The sequence below is a fragment of the Microtus ochrogaster genome, unplaced genomic scaffold (genome assembly GCF_000317375.1).
Source record: "Microtus ochrogaster isolate Prairie Vole_2 unplaced genomic scaffold, MicOch1.0 UNK4, whole genome shotgun sequence".
NCBI classification, from domain to species: Eukaryota; Metazoa; Chordata; class Mammalia; order Rodentia; family Cricetidae; genus Microtus; species Microtus ochrogaster.
Window position 1 is genome coordinate 13,630,744 of NW_004949102.1, and position 17,682 is coordinate 13,648,425.

Consider the following 17,682-nt stretch of genomic DNA (forward strand, 5'->3'; position numbering starts at 1 on the left):
ATTTCCAAAATATGGCATGAAGAGAAATGACAAAAAATTAAATGAAATCACTTCTTTGAATCAATCCTAGTGAGTGGGACATAAAAGCTAGATGCTCATAAAAGCTAGACACGCCCACATTTAAATGAGAGACATTGATTGCCTTTACCACTGCTTATTAAATGGAACCGAATGGTCACACAAAAGGGATTCACCCGAAAAGGGTAATGTGCGTCTTTCTCAGTGTTGAGATAAAATCTACTCAGTCAGTTACACAACTGCCACTAGCAAGACCAGGCACATGACAGCCCTCACACCCTGCATGCCAAACGCCAAGGCCTGCAACTTGTACGCAGGAGTCTGGTTTTCTTGAATGGAAGAGAAGCAGCGTTCGTGGATTCCAGTTCAACTCCCTGGTGTAACAACTTGCTGAGCACTGACCTCTGCAGCTGTTATGTGACTAGGGTACTCTTGGGAGGGGGCTGAAGAAAGTTACCCTTTCCCTTTTGGCTGGAGGAAAATGCAGCTTCTTGGAAAGCAGGTGGATTATTACAGATATGAACAAGATCCATCCTCAGCTCCACCATCCACTCTTGGGTGTATGGTAGCTTTAGGAAGGAGAAGGGAGAGATGGACCAGACAGGGATCCCCTGGCTGCACAAGGAAGTTCTATGCGATATTCATAAGGCAAAATCTCATCATGATGGAGAAGCCATTCAGAACAGCCCAGTCCACAACACACAGCCCTCCATCCGAGCACTGCAGGAGCATCCTACAGCATCTCTAAGTCCCAGTTCACATCATGTAGGCATGATGTAAATAATCAAGACAGAAACACCTGACCAGACAATAAGCAAGCTGGAGGAAAGGGATCAGTGAGAAGAAGAGCTTAAGAATAACAAATTCCACTGCACACAATCCCAAGGAAGCCACCACTCCATCAGCAACTGTGGATTTAGCCTCTGTTCTGTGTTTGGGTCTATACTCCAGAGCACAGCGTCTACTGGAAGGAAACCAACACTAAACATATGAATTCACTGAAGCCGTTAAATGCTGTGACAGTGAGAAGCACAGCTACCCGGGGAGACAATGTCTAAATGCGAGCTTAGGTCAGATGAAGGTATCCTAAGTGTACCATGTGAGCGTGATTGTGAAAGACAAGTGGAGTGTCTCCATAGGAGCAGCGGAAGGGTGACAGTCCCAAGAGAAGTCACTAGAGGTGTAAACAAGCAAGATGTGCCACGAAAAACTACATCTGGCAGTCTTAGGAGGCAAGAGGCAAGAAGCAGTGCAAGATGAAACAGCTGGAGGAAGCCATAGACTAAGCCCTGTGTGCTGAAACGTCTGGGCTTTGCTTTGTAGGAAACAGTTCCTGAGATGCTTTACCAAGGAAAGTCAGGCTGCCACCCTGATATATCACCTCTGCAGCCACCGACAGGTAAGCTTTAGGCCATCAGAGGAACCAGAAGGCTTGGTTTGTGTCCTAGCTTCCCACTGCTCACGCTCCCAACAACTGTGTAACATAGCAAGGGGGACATTAAACAGACTCGCAATTCCGTTATTTTAATCTCATCTGTTGAGATTGCTCTGTCAATCTTGAGACTGGATTTTGACATGTCCCCTTCACCTACTTACTGTCTCTCGGCCCTCTCTCCAAACCCATATGTCCCACAGAAGCCTGAATTTGTAGAAAGCAATAACGTTTTATTTAGCTCCAGATCACAATTTTTCCAGCACTTCAAAAGTCTAACTGAGACAATGCATCCAAGTATCTTGGAGACAGTTTATAGAGTTAGATTTCTCATTTGAAGCCAGTTTCTTTATCTGTCCCCTCATGTCCATATTGGTATGATTGACCCCTGACTTAGGAGGGGGTAACTTTTCTGCAGGAACACTGGTATGAATTCAGCCAGCATGAATCTGTCCACCAGCAGCTACCCCCGTAACTCCCCATCCCCGCAACCCGCCACCCCCCACCCCCATCCTCTGTTCACTCAGAGCCCGAGAGCTCTGGTCCAGGAATTAAGTTTCCACCACACATTTGACCTGGAACTCCACACTGGCCAGTGTGAGCAGAGTCTCAGTGCCCCAACTCTCAGTACTATGGAGATTTGTTCCAGTGGTTAACATCTGTGCCCCTGTGCACGCATATGAATTAACACGAAAAAAGACACTGAACTCCCCACACAGAGGAGGGACTGTGTTGGAGTAAATCCGCCTCCTGCCCGCAGTCTCCCTCCCGCAGGGACAGTAATTCAAAGCTGATGTTTTAGTCCCTGAACCCAGTTTCCGTCCCTTCAAATGTTTTTGGTAGCAACAGTACAACCAGTGTCCAAACCTTTGCAAAACACCAGTGTTGTGTGTACCCTGAGAGCACTGGAAAACGAGAGATAAGTATTGTGATGTTGAAAAGAAAGGGTGAGAAAAATGTGTAGTTTAACAGAAACAGTCCTGGTGCATGCTTATAATAATATAATCCTTCAAATATAAGTCCTAATATTATCCTTCAAAACATTGACTTTTTTTTCTTTCATGCCTAAAAAAGTATGGGGGGAGCAATTCTTTCTCAGGCCACTAGATGGCGATATAATCCAGTTGTTTACTTAAGGTTAATGCAAGCTTAAAAAGTTTGGGAGCCAACACTTCAGAGAGAAAATGAGTCAAAAAATGCTCTTTACCTAAAATCAGATGAGTAAAACAAGTGAATTATTAATTGGTAAACTGAAAAAAAAATCCAGAATATGCCTACCCCCACCCCTCTTATTGCAACAGGAAGCCCTGGCCAGACCATGAGCTCTGTCCTCTAAAGCAGAGGCAGAGACAGCATCTGAAACATGTGGAAAATGAGGAAAGTCAGGGCCACTCTGATGTACTGAGATGGCACCTGAGCCGTAGCAGGCTCCCGAGCAAGTTTCTGCACACTAAACTTCACCATGTGGCCTCTCTGCTCAGAAACCAAAAGATCTGAAGCCCAGTTTCAATGGCACAAACCCAAGTTTTACAGCATTTTCCATGGGCTGGTTCTGGTCTCTCCAGCATCACACTTCCTGGAGTCTTTTCTGCACGTCCGCTCACCACAGAGTCATCGCGGTGCAGAATTCCCACCCTGCATGGGCTGCGTCATTTGTATTTCTCACTATACAATCGTTTGCTTGCTACGCACTGTGAGCTAGAAATCTAGGATTCAAAGATTCCCTAGCATGCTGGCACCTATGACCCGAGAGGACACCCCCCCGGAGAACACTACTGACGGTCCACGATGGATGCGTGCATCCCAGGGTCTTAGAACACCATGGAGCGGGTGCCTGATTTTGACAACTGGCTTACAGGCTCTAGTGAGCCTTGACGGATGAGCAGCAATTTCCCCGTGGTGGAGGAGGGGGTTCTCCTCTGTGTAGCATAGCACCCCTCTTCCAGTTCAGCCCCTTCGAGGACACTACTTCTTTCTCATGCCAAAGTCACTGTTTCCCTCTGGAACTCCACCCCTTTGGCAGTCTGGTGTGCTCAGCTTGGAACACACAACAAAGGTCACATGACTCATTTCCCCCCAATAGCCCCTTTTGTGTCCTTAACAAAAAGATGTCCTCCAAAATCACTTAAGCCTCTTTAGTCTGTTAGTACTTAATGAACTTGCAGAGACTGGAGCAGGAAAAGGGTTAGATCTGAAATAGTCTGTCAGTCTCAAAAGGCAGGCAAAACAAAAAATATCCTAGTGTCCAACGTGGGGCGTCTCTTAGCTTGATTCATGAATTCACTTCAGCTCAGGCTGCAGAGGGCTTGCCTAGCATACATGCATTCTTGGGTTCTGTCCCCAGCAGCATTGCAGTAACCAGGCATGGTGGCATATGCTGTAATGTCAGGACTCAGGAGGTGGAGGGAGAGATCAGGAAGTCCAAGGTCATTCTGGACCCTACAGAGCGCTCAAAGCCAGCTTGGGTTACTTGAGATCCTATCTCGAAACATCGAAACATATGCTTTCTGTAGGAAGTGCCTTCATAAAATATAGCTGATGCTAACTAGCCTGTAGGTCTCAGGACACCCAAATGGGAACTAATTACATCTGCTTCGCTCCATTTCTTGATTCTCAACTGCATCACTCATCCTTGTTAGGCTAAAGGACGTCAGCCCCTAAGTGGGCGTGTTTCAGAACAAACAGAACACCAGAACTAAGGAACCCAGCACCTGGTCCTTTTCTACTGATTACTGTAGCATCACATCATTGGAATAGGAAGAACATCATCACTAACAGACACGAAAAAGGTTACTGAAAATAAATTGTTTCTTGTGATACACCTGTTCTCCATAAGACTGAGATAGACTGTTAATATTGCTGGTGACTGGGAATCTTGAAGAGGGAGGAGACGGGAGTTCCTTTTAAACCATAGGCTCTCCCATGGCAAGTCTCGCTATAGTCAGTGCATCCTGGGAAACATCTATTATCTTAGCAATGATGGCATCCTTTGGAGGAGTCAATCAAAACTCTGATGATGACATAACATCTTTCTTTATTTGAGCGATTAAAGAGTCTCAAGTCTCTATTTGTTGATGCTGAACCTTCACAAAGTCTTGTCTTGAAGTGTAAAGTGTACACTTACTGGTCAGAAAAAAAAATATTTTCACATCCAGATTCCCAGGAAAATAACAGAAAATCAAAGCCCACAGAAGAGTCTTAATAAGAAGCCCCAGAGAGCAGGAAGAAAAATGGATAAAAAGATAAAGTTTTCTCTATACTGTATTATGGAGAAAACCATGGTTTTAAAGAGCAAGGCTGCCATTGGAATGCCATTAACTTCTGTAAGGATGTCTTTGTATTCTTAAATGGGGTTGATCTTAAGCTATCCCGAAAGAAGTGGGCAGAGAGCGGAAGGAATAATGAAGTCCTTAGAAACGGATTATTTCTCTGGCCTTACGGTACTTGTTTACAGTTGTTGTGACAAATGACCTCTGGTTATTCCTTTCACTGAGGACAGGGACACAGGAGTCCGGTTAAATTATAATAGGAAGAAATAAAGACAAGTTGGTAAATGTATTGCTGATTACGAAACCTTAGAAGATGTACACATAGGGAGAAGTCGGTCCTTCCACTGGCTCTCACGCTGAACATGAATAAGCCCTTCTTTGCTTTTCTCTGAAACCTATTAACTAAAAGAAACTCTGAAAGGATTCTTCTAGAATATCTATAAGGAAAACGTCAGTCTGGTCTAGCTGTGGATGGAAGGCCATAGACGGCAGGCTTCTCGGGGTTTTGAACCTGGTCCTGGCACACGTCAGCTACCGCGCTATTTTACTTCATCCTGGAGACTGTGTCTTTGACATATCGATTATTCAAAGCTAAACTCGAGAAATGACTTACCTGGTTGCCTCCACTCTTTGGGTTCACAAACACAAGCAAAGGCTTCATGAGAGGAGAGGAGATGGGCTTGATCACAAAAGGACGACCTTTGTTTTCCTGCTGGAAGAGGCAGGCAGCACTATTAGGATAAATGCCCATGGCTTGGAAGCAACCACAAAGCAAGGGAAGAGAGAACTCTGTGCACCCCTAGGATCCTGAGTCTTATGTCATAAGGCTGAACCTTCATGGCAGTGTGTCCACATTACCTGGAAGAAAGCACCCCCTGCCATTATTTACTCCAGAAGACTGAGCTAGGCTTTGGATTTTACTCTGCATTCTCCAAGAGCTCTGGAAGTGTCAGGTCTCATCACCATCTTACCATCACCATCGTTTTGGGGAAGACATTCCAAGCAGGGGCAGATGCTCTTACTCTGATGTGGCAGGTCAGATTTGACTAATTGATGGACAGGTTGGTGGATTTGGAACAGGAGGGATTCTGATGTACATAGAAGGGAATAAAGGGCAAAAGCAGTATGGAAGGCAACACCTCAAGAACAAGTGTGGGCCAGATCCTCAGGGCTAAGCAGCCTCTGCAGAGTTACACCTCTCTGAAAGACTTACCTCGGTTCCTCTTTTACTGGCTTTTCTTTTAAAGCTCGTTCTTTTCTTCTTCCTACTGGAAGCCTTCAGGGAGTTCTGTGGGCAAGAAGGGAGCAGGCTAAACTCAGAGGCAGGCAGCCCCCACATCTCCATGCAGAACCATGTAGAAGAGGACAGCAGCACATGCTGTTGACGTCATGCTTCTCATGCTTTGACACTTCCAAGCCACTGCTCATGGGTAAGCCACAGACAGAAACCAGTGCTCCAGGGTGAGCAACTGACTCCCCGCCGCAGGAGGCAGGGAGCTGGAGCCGCGGGGGCTCTGATGGACTCACATAACAACACATGGTATACCTGCCAACCCTCCCAGTAAAAATGGAAGAATCCCAAATTCTCTGAGGGGCTCCAGTCTCCCGCCCAACCAGGTCCGTCTCCCGCCCAACCAAGTTCAAGTTCATCTCCTGGTATGGAGATCACCTATGTGGAAATGTAAAAAAGGAGGCCATTTTTTTATGCTTTTCTTTTTCTTTTCGCTTTTTTTTTTCATTTTCCTTCTTTGTTTACTTTTTATGATCTTCTTTAGTAATAGTTATAAAATAATTAAAATAAGACTTGATCCCAGTAGAACTTCACAATCCAACTGTCTTATCAACACTAATACATAATATTTTAAATGCTGGGAAGAAACCTTCTCATGATATAATAGTGTAATAGTGAGCATTACTCTTTCTTTCTCTGTCTCGACATCCATTAATTTAAATTTCTTCTCTCCACTAAGTAGCCTTGAATATTTTAATGGAAGCAAATCAAAGTTGCTGACATACAGTGACCGTTGATTTTACTTTCTCTTTCTCGAGATTTTATGAGCCACAATCCATGATTACTTTGGCTAACCATTTTCTATAAATACTTGGAGGAAGAACTCTTACAGGACAATCACACTTACTGGTTGAAGACCAAACATAAATCAGATTTAACTAGTGGACTCAATATGAATTAGACTGCATCTTCACAAAGGTAAGAGAGTACTGACCATATAATAGATGTTTGATCAAGTGTTGAGAGCCTGAAATGCAGAATTCTTAACTTAGAAGTTGACATTAGAATACACACTTACATTATTTGAGCAGTTAATAGTTTTCCAACTAGCTTGGAGAAATTTAAATGGCTAATCTGCAAGTATTTTCTTCTTAGAGCATTCAAAACTAAACATTAGTCTACAACACACACATTAATGCATCAAATTCAATAGGAGTCAAATGAGCTTGTGTTTATTTCACATTTGCTTAGATAGAGAAGAGAGAAAAAAAGAAGGAAAGGAAGGAAGGAGAAGAAGGAAGACGAAAGAAAGGAAGGAAGGAAGTAAAGAGGGAGGGAGGGAGGGAGGGAGGGAGGGAGGGAGGAGAAAGGAAGCCCATGATCACCAAGGCTGAGTAAATTTTTGAAGAACCACTATGTATCCCCAGGTTTTCTTCTTCCACCAAAGGAAAATGTCTTCAGGACCTCGGAGACTCTCCAGAAAAGAGATTCAAGAAACTGGGTGTTCCTGATTCTGGAGCTTTCCTCACTATTCATTGTTGACTACACTTCCCTTGCAAACAGATCTCGTGGATTCTAAATTCCTCAGCTAAAGACACCTTTTATCACATTCTTGTCTCTTTTTCATTTTAAAGGCCGATGCCATATTTTAATCAATTTCAGTTTATGTAGAAGGAATAAGCTGGAGCCTGGAAAAGTGGAGGCTGTGGAAGAAGCTTTTCTACTGGGTGTCATCAAATGATGCTCCAAGCCCTCCTCAACCAGCATCAGTTTCTATCCCTGCTTAGACAGTTTGTAAAGGATGTTCAGCCAAGATCTTGTGCAACCCCACTAATCTCCTTGAAGCGAAGCCAAAGCAAAGATGAAAAGCTTCCCGAGTGATACTATCATGCATGATGCTGAAAATGTGGCTTTGTAACTGAAACTTGGCATTAAGGAGACCCCAGCAAAGTAGAGCACCAGGAGGACCATGCGCCTGATGGACTGGCTACGAATCCTGTGCCAGCTCCCTGTGATGAGATGTACCGAGTCAGGCGAAGGTTTGAAACAACAGACTCCTTAGTTTCGGTATGAAATGACAACACCTACCTCATAGGACAGTTGGAAAGTTTAAACAAGAAATGGTATATGTAAAGCAGTTAGTTTTGTATCCATTCCATGATATGCGTCTGCTCACATCTGTTAGCCTCATTACCCAGAACAAATTTTTAGTGCACAACCACACCCCAATCACAGTCATATGACCAACACTATTCGCTAAGCCTCTTCTGGTTTGCACAATCGTGCCTAGGATATGATGGCTTGTCTCCCCCACTGCTTTGGTGTGTTACCTCATTTCCTCCCTAGACCAAATAAATGCAAATACCAGTCACTCGCAGGAACACACTAAGGGCCTCAGCAATTAAATTCCAAGATGCAGTTCTACTGCAACAGGCAAAGATCTCACACAACTTTCTTAAACTTTTCATAAAGTTTATAGCATCTTGGGTGATTCTGATGGTCAGGCACATTTAGGAAACACAGAACTAGAAATGAGGGAAGAAATCTGAAAACAGAGTAAGCTAGCAACTCAAATCTAGTAAGAAGCAGACACACAAAACAGTCTTTCAACATAGATGTAGCAAGTGCTTCCGAGACCAATGCATCTGAGGCTTTCTGAGGCTTTCTTTACAAACAAGTGTAGTGATTGACTTACAGCACCCGCAAGTGTCTGTGTGAGATCTGAGGATGCTTACAGTATCAAGAATGGTCAAACAGCAATCGCAAGAACTCTGGAATTTCCCAGCACACCTCACTATTCCTGTGGCTCCCTTCTGCTTGAGTACAAACGTCTAACAACTCTTCACTTACAAGGCAGCAGCATCTTGGGAGAAACGGATGGCTAGGAAGGAAGATTTGGAATGTACCACAGCCATGACAAGTTAAGATAGCTATTCATGCTAATTTACAGCAAAGCTTTCCCTGTCTGGGTTACTCCTGGGGAATTCAACAAAGTAGCCTGCTTTGCGAGAATGCAGAGGCAATATCCGAAACTTACTGTATGATTAAAGAGTCAAACGTTTCACACTTCTCTGACATTTTAAAACAAAGCATGCCTGTTCTAGCCAGGGCAGCTAACTCAGTTGTTTAAGTGATTCCCTTACAAGATCAACACATCTCAAACTGGTTTTTGTGGCCTTTTAATCTCAACAGTAGTTGCCTTCTAGGCATTTTATACCTATCCTGGTGAAAGAATTTAGAGAAAATAAAGGCCCTTTGTCTTCTTGGACCCTGTATCCGAACCATCTCACCTTGCCAGGAAGTGAACCCATCAACCAGACTGTTATCAGAGTTACGACTCCTTCCTGAGCAGTTAAGACCTCCTTATGGATGAATCATTTAACTGTAAATGAAACTTTAGCTCTTAATGCCCTTGAGGGATTTTTTCCAGGTTAAGGGGTCATAAATAATTGCTTATATTAAAAGGTCTAAAAGTGATATAGCACTTCATTATACAAAGGGAGTGTCTCCCACAAACACCAGACAACATTCTGACAGGTCACAGAAGGAAGATGCCAGAGCTTTGTTTATTTAACGGATGCTCACCTTCTGCTTTGGGTCCCCCACTGGAATAAAGGTGGCTCTAACAACAGCAAAAAAACAAAGAAAACTCGTCCCCAAAGTTGAGGAGCGGGTCTCAAGAGCTCCAAGTAACATCAAATCATGTGTGCTGGTTGATCTTCATAATCCACCCAAGGAAATAGTTTAAGCAAGTCTGAGGGATTGCGTTAGTCACTGAAGAAAGCCTGTTATTCCAATTCATGGTACTCCAGCAATAAAAGCTCATCCCATCATAATAAGACAGTAAAAAAGGAAAGCTAACAAGAAAAAGAAAACCTCATGGGGAGTAGAGAGGTTGGCAGAGCACTGTTTGCAAACAGGACATTAGAAACGATGTAGCAGCTATCAGTAAGGGTATGAAACAACTGGGAAATGTCTGCTGAGTGGGAACAGCTTAAAATGACTTAGGACTATGTGCACTACTAGAGAATTCTACCCAAGAGCCATTTTTTTTAACTAAGCAAGTTCTAAAGAATTCTTTGTAGCACGGCATCACTCAATAGCGACCCTCAGCCCTGGGCACACTACAGTTCTCTACCTATTCTAATGGTGCATATCTGTGCATATAAACCAGGAGTGAAACCATGGCTTTGTGATGGAAAAGCTAGGAGAGGTATCTACAATTTTGTACGTTAGTGAAAGGAGCCATTTTTTTTTAATCTGCAGTTTCTTTTGTACAGGGATAATATGTATATATTGCTCATTATGCACTGAGAATTAAACTACAAGACTAAGTACAATCCTCCCTTCAAAGACTACAGTGTCCCAACTCGATCCTATGAGTTTATGCTCCCTAGGGGAGATATAAATGCATCTAGGATATAATTTGTAGGTTCTGGGAGAGGAAGTCCAACTTGCAGAAAGAGCTGGAGGTTGCTTGGGCCTGACGGTGGACAGATTCTTGATACATGCAGACTTTATCAGAAGCAGTGGGCTTCCTTACAGAGAAGAAGGGATAGGGCAAGAATGGTGTTGTAGAAAATAGACCCAGCCAAAGTGTGTAGGAAAACGACCAGAAAAGAAAACCCTGCCAAGTAGGGACAGTACTGTTAGCATGGCTCCATTACTACAGTTAGTAGAAGGCTGAATTCCACAGCTATAAAATCAGGGGTTAAAAGTTGAGCTTGAGTTCGTGATCAGATTATGACTGACAGATCCGTAAAGTGCAGAGTGCAGCTCTTTAGAGGCAAGTTGCTAACAGCATGGAGACAAAAAGATATCAGAAAATCCCTCAGAGACATTGAGAAGAAGCTTGGAGAAGAAAGATGGGGGGGGGTATAACTGAGCAGGATGACTGTCCAGCTACAGGAAGCTCTACCATCTGTCTGTCTATCCATCGTCTATCTGTCTTTCCACTTTATCTGTCTGTACGTGTGTATAGTCATACATCCGTATTCACATCCTAATGTTCCTCTCTCACAGCCTTTAAACTCTAAAAGGTTAAGAAGAAAGTCTCAATGAAGGAAGCATTTAATTGGCCATGTTCTAGGATGTCATTATATTCAGTACGATGTCTGAAGATGAATACGCCGAGATCTAGCACCACAAAGATTATACTTCCTAGTGAAACACAAATAGAGCGAAAAGGTTACCGTGGACTCTGGAATGGGAATTCAGCCGTATAATCACCCTTAACCAAGAGTGGCCTGCTATTTTAGATGCTTCCTCCTACATGTCTCAGCAGACCTAGTATGATCCTACTCAGCTCACAGGCCCAGCAATACAATTTGGTACACAGGGTGCTATTGTCTTGCCTGCCACTGGCTTTCTCCACTACCGCTCTAAATCCCACCCACCTTTTAAACAGAAGGATAATCCCTACAAGGATAATCCCTCCATCCCCAGGAAAGTCCCCCAGACGAATAAGAAGAGATTGGCTTAAACAGGAAAGCCACTAAGAGCACAGGATGGGATTAGGCACTAAAATAGCAGATTCAATTCGCCTTAAGAAACCACAGTGGCTCTCTAAGCAGACCTTGTATGTAATGGAGGTCATGACTCACAGTCTGCCCTTTAGAGTGGTAGAAATCTTAACCAAACTATGACGCCTGCCAACCTTGCTCTCCGTGGACTCCTCTCACGCTTGGAGGGAAAGAGAGTGTGTAAGAACCCACTATTCCCTCGCTGGGGCTCACTGGAACTCAGGAGACCTGCCTGCATAGAGCGTTTTTACACGTGGATGAGGACACACCCTTACTCGGAAACTGGCTTTTCGTGAGGATGGGAATCTGGTTCCACCAGAGAGCCCAATGAGGTCAAGTGATGGGCCAGTGAGATGAGCTTAGTAGCTAAGCACCAGACCACAGGAATGAATCTGTGGAGGTTATAGGAGCCCGAAGACTATTGAGGGATAAAAGCAAATCACAGAGGTTAATTTTTCTCTGCTCTAGGCCAGCAGCACCAGGATCCTGCAGTTACCTGAGGTTTCTTCACCTTAATGATCCAGGTGGGAGGGACAATAACAGCAGCGTGGGCCCCCAGGGAGCAGGGTTCCTCGATGTGATGCAGCATGAAGCAGGTCACCTTATTGTGAAACTGAAGAGAAAAACAGGCTAATGAGTAATTCTGAGTAAGAGGTAATTCACAGCAGGAAGGGATGGTTACACTCACAAACACACACGTGCACACACAAGTGCACACACACACACACACATACACACACACACAATATGAAGGAACACATGACCACATCAGCATTCAACCATCTAATTGCTCTGGAGACCAGAGCGATTCACTTCAGCATAGACGTAACAGTTGTAAACGGGAACCTAGCAGGATGAAGCCTGCTAAGACATTCTCACTGTTAAATGGATTATTTATACAAAGATGCTGAGCCTTGAAGGGCTCTACTAACCTTAATTACACGCAACCGTTTCTCTTATATAATATAGAAGAGAAAATGAAGACAGTTGGAAGACAATGCCCACCTCCTGACTGCTTCTACAATAGCTGTAGATCCTCCCAAGTAATCTTTCAAGCCTAGGGAGCCAGGAAGGAAGGACATGGTCTCTTCTAGGAAGCTATTAACCTCAGCAGTAGCAAAACACAAAGAGATCACTTCTGGGCTTATCTAGAGCCTTTAAAAATACAGTGGCCCTATTCCACTCGGCAAGCCTGAGGAACTTGTTTGCTGTAGGAAGGAAGGAAAGATGAACTAGTAATAGTAACACACAACCCCCTGTGAGGGCTGAACTCACCACTCGGTTGGGAGGCTGGCATTGCCACGTCAGTCTAACTACATTTTCAATCACCTTCTGATTATGAGGTGACAGCCGTGTGTGGGGATATTTCATTTCTAATGAACATCAAAATCAGCTTAAGCAATAATTAAAGGACTTAGGTCCTAATTGCAGTGATTTTTTATTTAAATTAGCTTGATCTTGAATTACGCTTCTTGTAATAAACACACAATTTACATTTCAACTGAACTGGGGCTATTTAAGAGTAAAAGAAGGGCTGGAGAGATGGCTTGGAGGTTAAGAGCACTGGTTACTCTTCCAGAGGTCCTGAGTTCAATTTCCAGCGACCACATGGTGGCTCACAATCAAATATTGTGAGATCTGGGCCTTCTTCTGGCCTGCAGGCATACATGCAGACAGAACACTGTATACATAATAAGTAAAAGAAAGCACTGATAATAACAGTGTCGGAAAAACAGACATCAATTAGGACTGTCTGAGGAAAACTGGCAAACACAGCCACCCTAATTTTATTCCACACGATCACAAAGACTTTGTTTTGACTTCTGCATATTGTCAAGATTTCCTGTGGTCCAGTAGATAATTAACATCAATCATGGATAAAATACTGATTAAATAATTAATAACTTCCCATGCCACCCATCATTTGGGACCCACAAACAAGCTAAACCAGAGAAATGCCACACCAGAAAAATATTTCAAAATTGATTGTTTTTTAGCAATTCAGATTAAGCCTCAATGCCTGCCTATTGCCTTTCTCAAACACTGTTTAAGCAACTCTTTCAACTTAAACTTGACTCATCTCCAAGTTGGATACTAACAGGTGCACTCAGGAACGTATAGCCTTTAAATGCTGGAGCTAAGACATAGACACAGGAAGCCCAGCTCCCTCACCCAAGGTTTTCCTTCTTCATTAAGAGGGATCAGTTATTTGTTTAGTTATCTGACATCAAATTTCCTGGAAGAAATTACTTGTACTATTACAATAGATCAATACTGTAATTTTTGTGAATATATTCTGCATATAAGACCTTGCAAAACCGATTTCCACACTTTCTGGGATATTAAAAATGTGGGAAATTGGCCAAAGTTCTGCCGCAGTGGTTAAGTGGAAAGTAAGTCTCTCTAGTGAATCGGTTAGATGACAGATTAATGAGAAGAATACGGGTGTTCACTGTAAAGTCGGATTAAGGCTTCAAATAAATGGACCCCGAACAAGACATCTCATCTGGGCTCAAGGACCATCAGTCTATCAGAACAGACTTGCCTTGATGCTATCCCAGCAGCAGGCTCTTTCCTGGTCAGGAAGGCTAGCAGCATGGGAAGCATTAGGGACTGGTTGACATCTTAGTCCCAGAGGGAGATCCTGACCTTAGGATGTAGAGTTTCACTATGGTAGGATAGCCTGGTACCTGTGAGCATGTGTTTAGACAGAAGCACACAGGTTACATGGGTGACAAGTGGGAAAACATGGAAACGCCAAGGAAACAAAACATGGGATGAGGGTGGCACAACAAACACCGAACCTTCCAGAACAGTGGGTCTCTACCTAATCACTGGAGGCTCTTGACAAATGGAGGCCTTGAGGGAATTACGTTAGTGAGACCATTAGGTTGAATCTTATAGACTTGATATAGTGCAAAGAGTTTAATCCACAAAAATATCAACTGCAATCGTTTCAAACTGTATCTGTTCCAGCCCCTTTGCTAGCTTTGAGTCTGCTGTTTGTAGACCTGTGAACCTTGAATCTAACACAACACAGACCTTCTTTTCAAGTTTCCTTTGCAATAAATGGCTGGTATATCTTTATCTACACAGTCACTCCAAAAAAGTAGATGGAAAGCTGATATGTTCACACATATCATATAATCCAAGCATTCGGGTGGCTGAGGCAGAAGGATCACAAATGAAAGGGATTACATATTTGATGTAGCAAGGCTATCTTGAAAGATAGAGAGTAGATAGGCTGAAAGGCTGGGGGAGGTGGTTAACAAACTCTTTCTGAAAAGGCGTGGGTGTGTGGGAAACACTCAACTCACCACTGAGGTACTAACAGAGCTACAGATAAGCCATAAACAATTGGGTATGGCTATGCTGCAATTAACCATTATATAAAAAACAGGGGGCAGCCATATTTGGCCCTGGAGGCCATAGTTTGCCAGATGGGTTAGAGTGAAGCAAACCGCATCCCCAGAGGAAAGCAAATGAGCAAGTGCCACATCTGCTTCTCACATTGGGGCCAAGTTTAAGAGTAGATGAGAATGAGATGGGCGACAAAAGAGAAATAAACCGGAAATTAGTGTGGGCTTGTCATGAATGTCCACGATCAAATACAAGGAAGGGCTATATTCCAGTGGGCGTGTGCACGGGGAGCTACAGAAACATCTAAACCTAAGGGACAACACAAAAGGCACTCGCTCTTCGCAAACCCACAACAAAGCCACCCACATCAGGACCAGGAGAACCAGGACTCCTGGCCCTGTGTTGCAGAGTTCACTCAAGGCTCCCTGGGTTGCACTTTGGTATGATGAGGAGCCCTTAGCTGTCTCATGGACAGGTAAGACGTGGGTGGTCTAGGCGGAAGGAGCTCTAGATTCCAGCTCCAGGGTGAGAACCAGGGAGGGTTTCCAGTCTTTCATCCTGGGCTTCAAGTTCAATGAAAGAAGTAAAATTTTTCTGTTTTCCCCCTACTTATATTTGCTTTTGTTCAATAATTTTTCAGTCTTTCTCCTTCTAAGGATGCTATATGATAAAACCTGAATGTTCAGTGAGCAATCTTTCCACACGCAGGCAGGAACCCAAGTGCTGGAATGGGCAGATATGGTCACACGTGAGCCCACGGGGCATATTTCATCCCACACTTACCGCCTGCTTGCACCAAGAACAGCTGATAGCCACGATCTCTTTACTGTGGAAGGAGAACTTTTGCTGGAAGCCCTGAGACAGTAGGACAAGAGACAGAGAATTTAAAACCTCCTTCGTTGCAGCCCATACATGCCCTCCTGAGGTTCACCGAAGTAAAAGAGGCCAGAATTGTCACCCATTGCTATAGTAACCATTACTGCAAGTACCACATAGAACTTCCCTCTCCACCTTCCACCATGAAATCATTTTCTATTTCTGGGCCATCTGGAGAATGAGATAAAGGAGGCCGTGGTGTCTCCCACACCACAAACTTCTCTAAGCTAGCCACACTAAAATAAGAGATATTCCCTTAAGAAATATGTATGTATGAACATATAGTATATGTATACATACATAAAAATCATAACTGTATATATTATATTATAAATTACACTACATATTTTTAACTAAAATAAAAAGCATTGTTTCACCTGATCACATACCATTGAGGCTCTGTTCAGCTTTAGTATCTGAGAACCCAGGAAAAGAGAAATTAAATAGCAAAGGCAGTGCCTAGATGCCAGGGTCTGGGAGACGCCCAAGCTTAGAAGAGTAAGTTCAAAGGCTGTCACCCTTCCCATAGGATGTTTGTCCTCAAAATAAGCAGCTTTTCGTTTCATTCTTAACCAGCAAACAGCAACAAAGACAAGGCAATTGTCAAAGACTGTCCTTAGACCAACAAGCAAACTGTCTCTCCCATCAGGAAAGGGAATCCCCCAAAGGAAGTACACAGTAATGCCCAATGAGTCTTCTCCCGGATTCAGCCACTTCTCTCTTCCTGTGAAGTTTCCCTGTCAAATACACAAGATTCAACCTTGCAGCAGACTTCCTGGCCTTCTGGCTGTTACAATCTTCCTGTTCCCTCTTCCAAGATGTTCTCTGAGCCTTTAGGATGGGGGGGAGGGGGTTGGGGATATTTCATCTGGGGCTGGGCACCCAACAGTGAATCATTTTCTGCAGGGTGACTAGTTATAACTTTCTGTAGTGGTCTTCACCTATTGAAAAAAGAAGTATCTTTGATGGAGATGAGAGCTACACTTGACTGTGCATGTAAGGATAAGTGTCCAGATTGCAGTTAGGAATTACCCCGGGCTGGGAAATTGGCCATAGCAGGCTTTCGGAGGAGATTACTTATCTGACTAGACTCAGGTAATTGGTTAGGTTTCCAGTACCTGGCATGATTTCCCTCATGTTCAGTTGGCCTTAAGTCCAACTGACATGCCACTATTGTGCCTTTATGGCAATCTCGCTGTGCTGACCATTGTTCTGGTTCATCGGTGTCACAGCTGAGCAGAACACTGGATGTTCTGCTCCTTTGGCAGACCCAGTAGCACCTTAGGATACTGCAAAAGCTAATCCTCAGGGAGAGGGCTTGGGGTCGGATCCAGCTCGACACCTCTTTGTCTTGCATCCAAAGTGCTCAGTGTCTTCAGCAATGGGGACTTAGCCTTCGACTTCTGGGAAGCAGCCAAGGGCAATAGCAACAGCCTCTATTGTTTCAGGAGTCTTCTGGACTCCCACAACCAACAACTCTTAAGGAGGTTTCTCATGCCTGACACTAGGGAATTCGTTAGATTCTCTATGGCTCTTAGGTGAAGCATTATCATCTTAAGTGGCATAATTTCATTTAAACTGTATGTATACATAGACTTACATGTGTTATATGTAAATTTAGATACATATAAAATGATGCCTTATGGCTTTCTCAAGTGTCCTTCGTGTTATTGTCGTAGTGCCCCTTCCTTTCCTCTTCTTCCATATTGACCTTCTTTCCCCTCCCCTCCTACAGAGGTGATAAACGGGAGAAAGGGAGAAACTGGAAACATGACTTCTTAATTTGGAATTATGACAAGACTCTTTTGGCTTTGTAGTAACTTCTTAACAATCAACGACAGTCAGAATATCTTTGTTCCCTGTTCAGGGAAGAGTTAAGCACCCTTAGAAAGACTTGTATCCTTAGGAAAGGTGCTTGCAAAATTGGCACAGGCTTAGCCTCTGACATCTTACCCTTTGGGATACTTTGTTCAG

General features: G+C 43.7%; 1 protein-coding gene across 3 annotated transcripts in view; it reads right to left on the minus strand.

Annotated features, from left to right (window-relative positions):
- The window catches only part of Dgki (diacylglycerol kinase iota), a 446,406-nt gene that overhangs the window by 211,240 nt on the left and 217,484 nt on the right, over window positions 1-17,682 (minus strand). For 2 of the 3 annotated variants that reach the window (XM_005365831.2, XM_026788536.1), the window contains exons 7-10: window positions 15,616-15,687; window positions 11,969-12,085; window positions 5,933-6,007; window positions 5,333-5,431 (exon numbers count right to left, since the gene is read on the minus strand). In XM_005365831.2, coding sequence (XP_005365888.1) covers window positions 5,333-5,431; window positions 5,933-6,007; window positions 11,969-12,085; window positions 15,616-15,687 — 363 coding nt within the window. Of the gene's footprint in view, window positions 1-5,332; window positions 5,432-5,932; window positions 6,008-6,265; window positions 6,389-11,968; window positions 12,086-15,615; window positions 15,688-17,682 lie in introns of all 3 variants that reach the window. The other variant, XM_026788537.1, reaches the window with a different exon arrangement.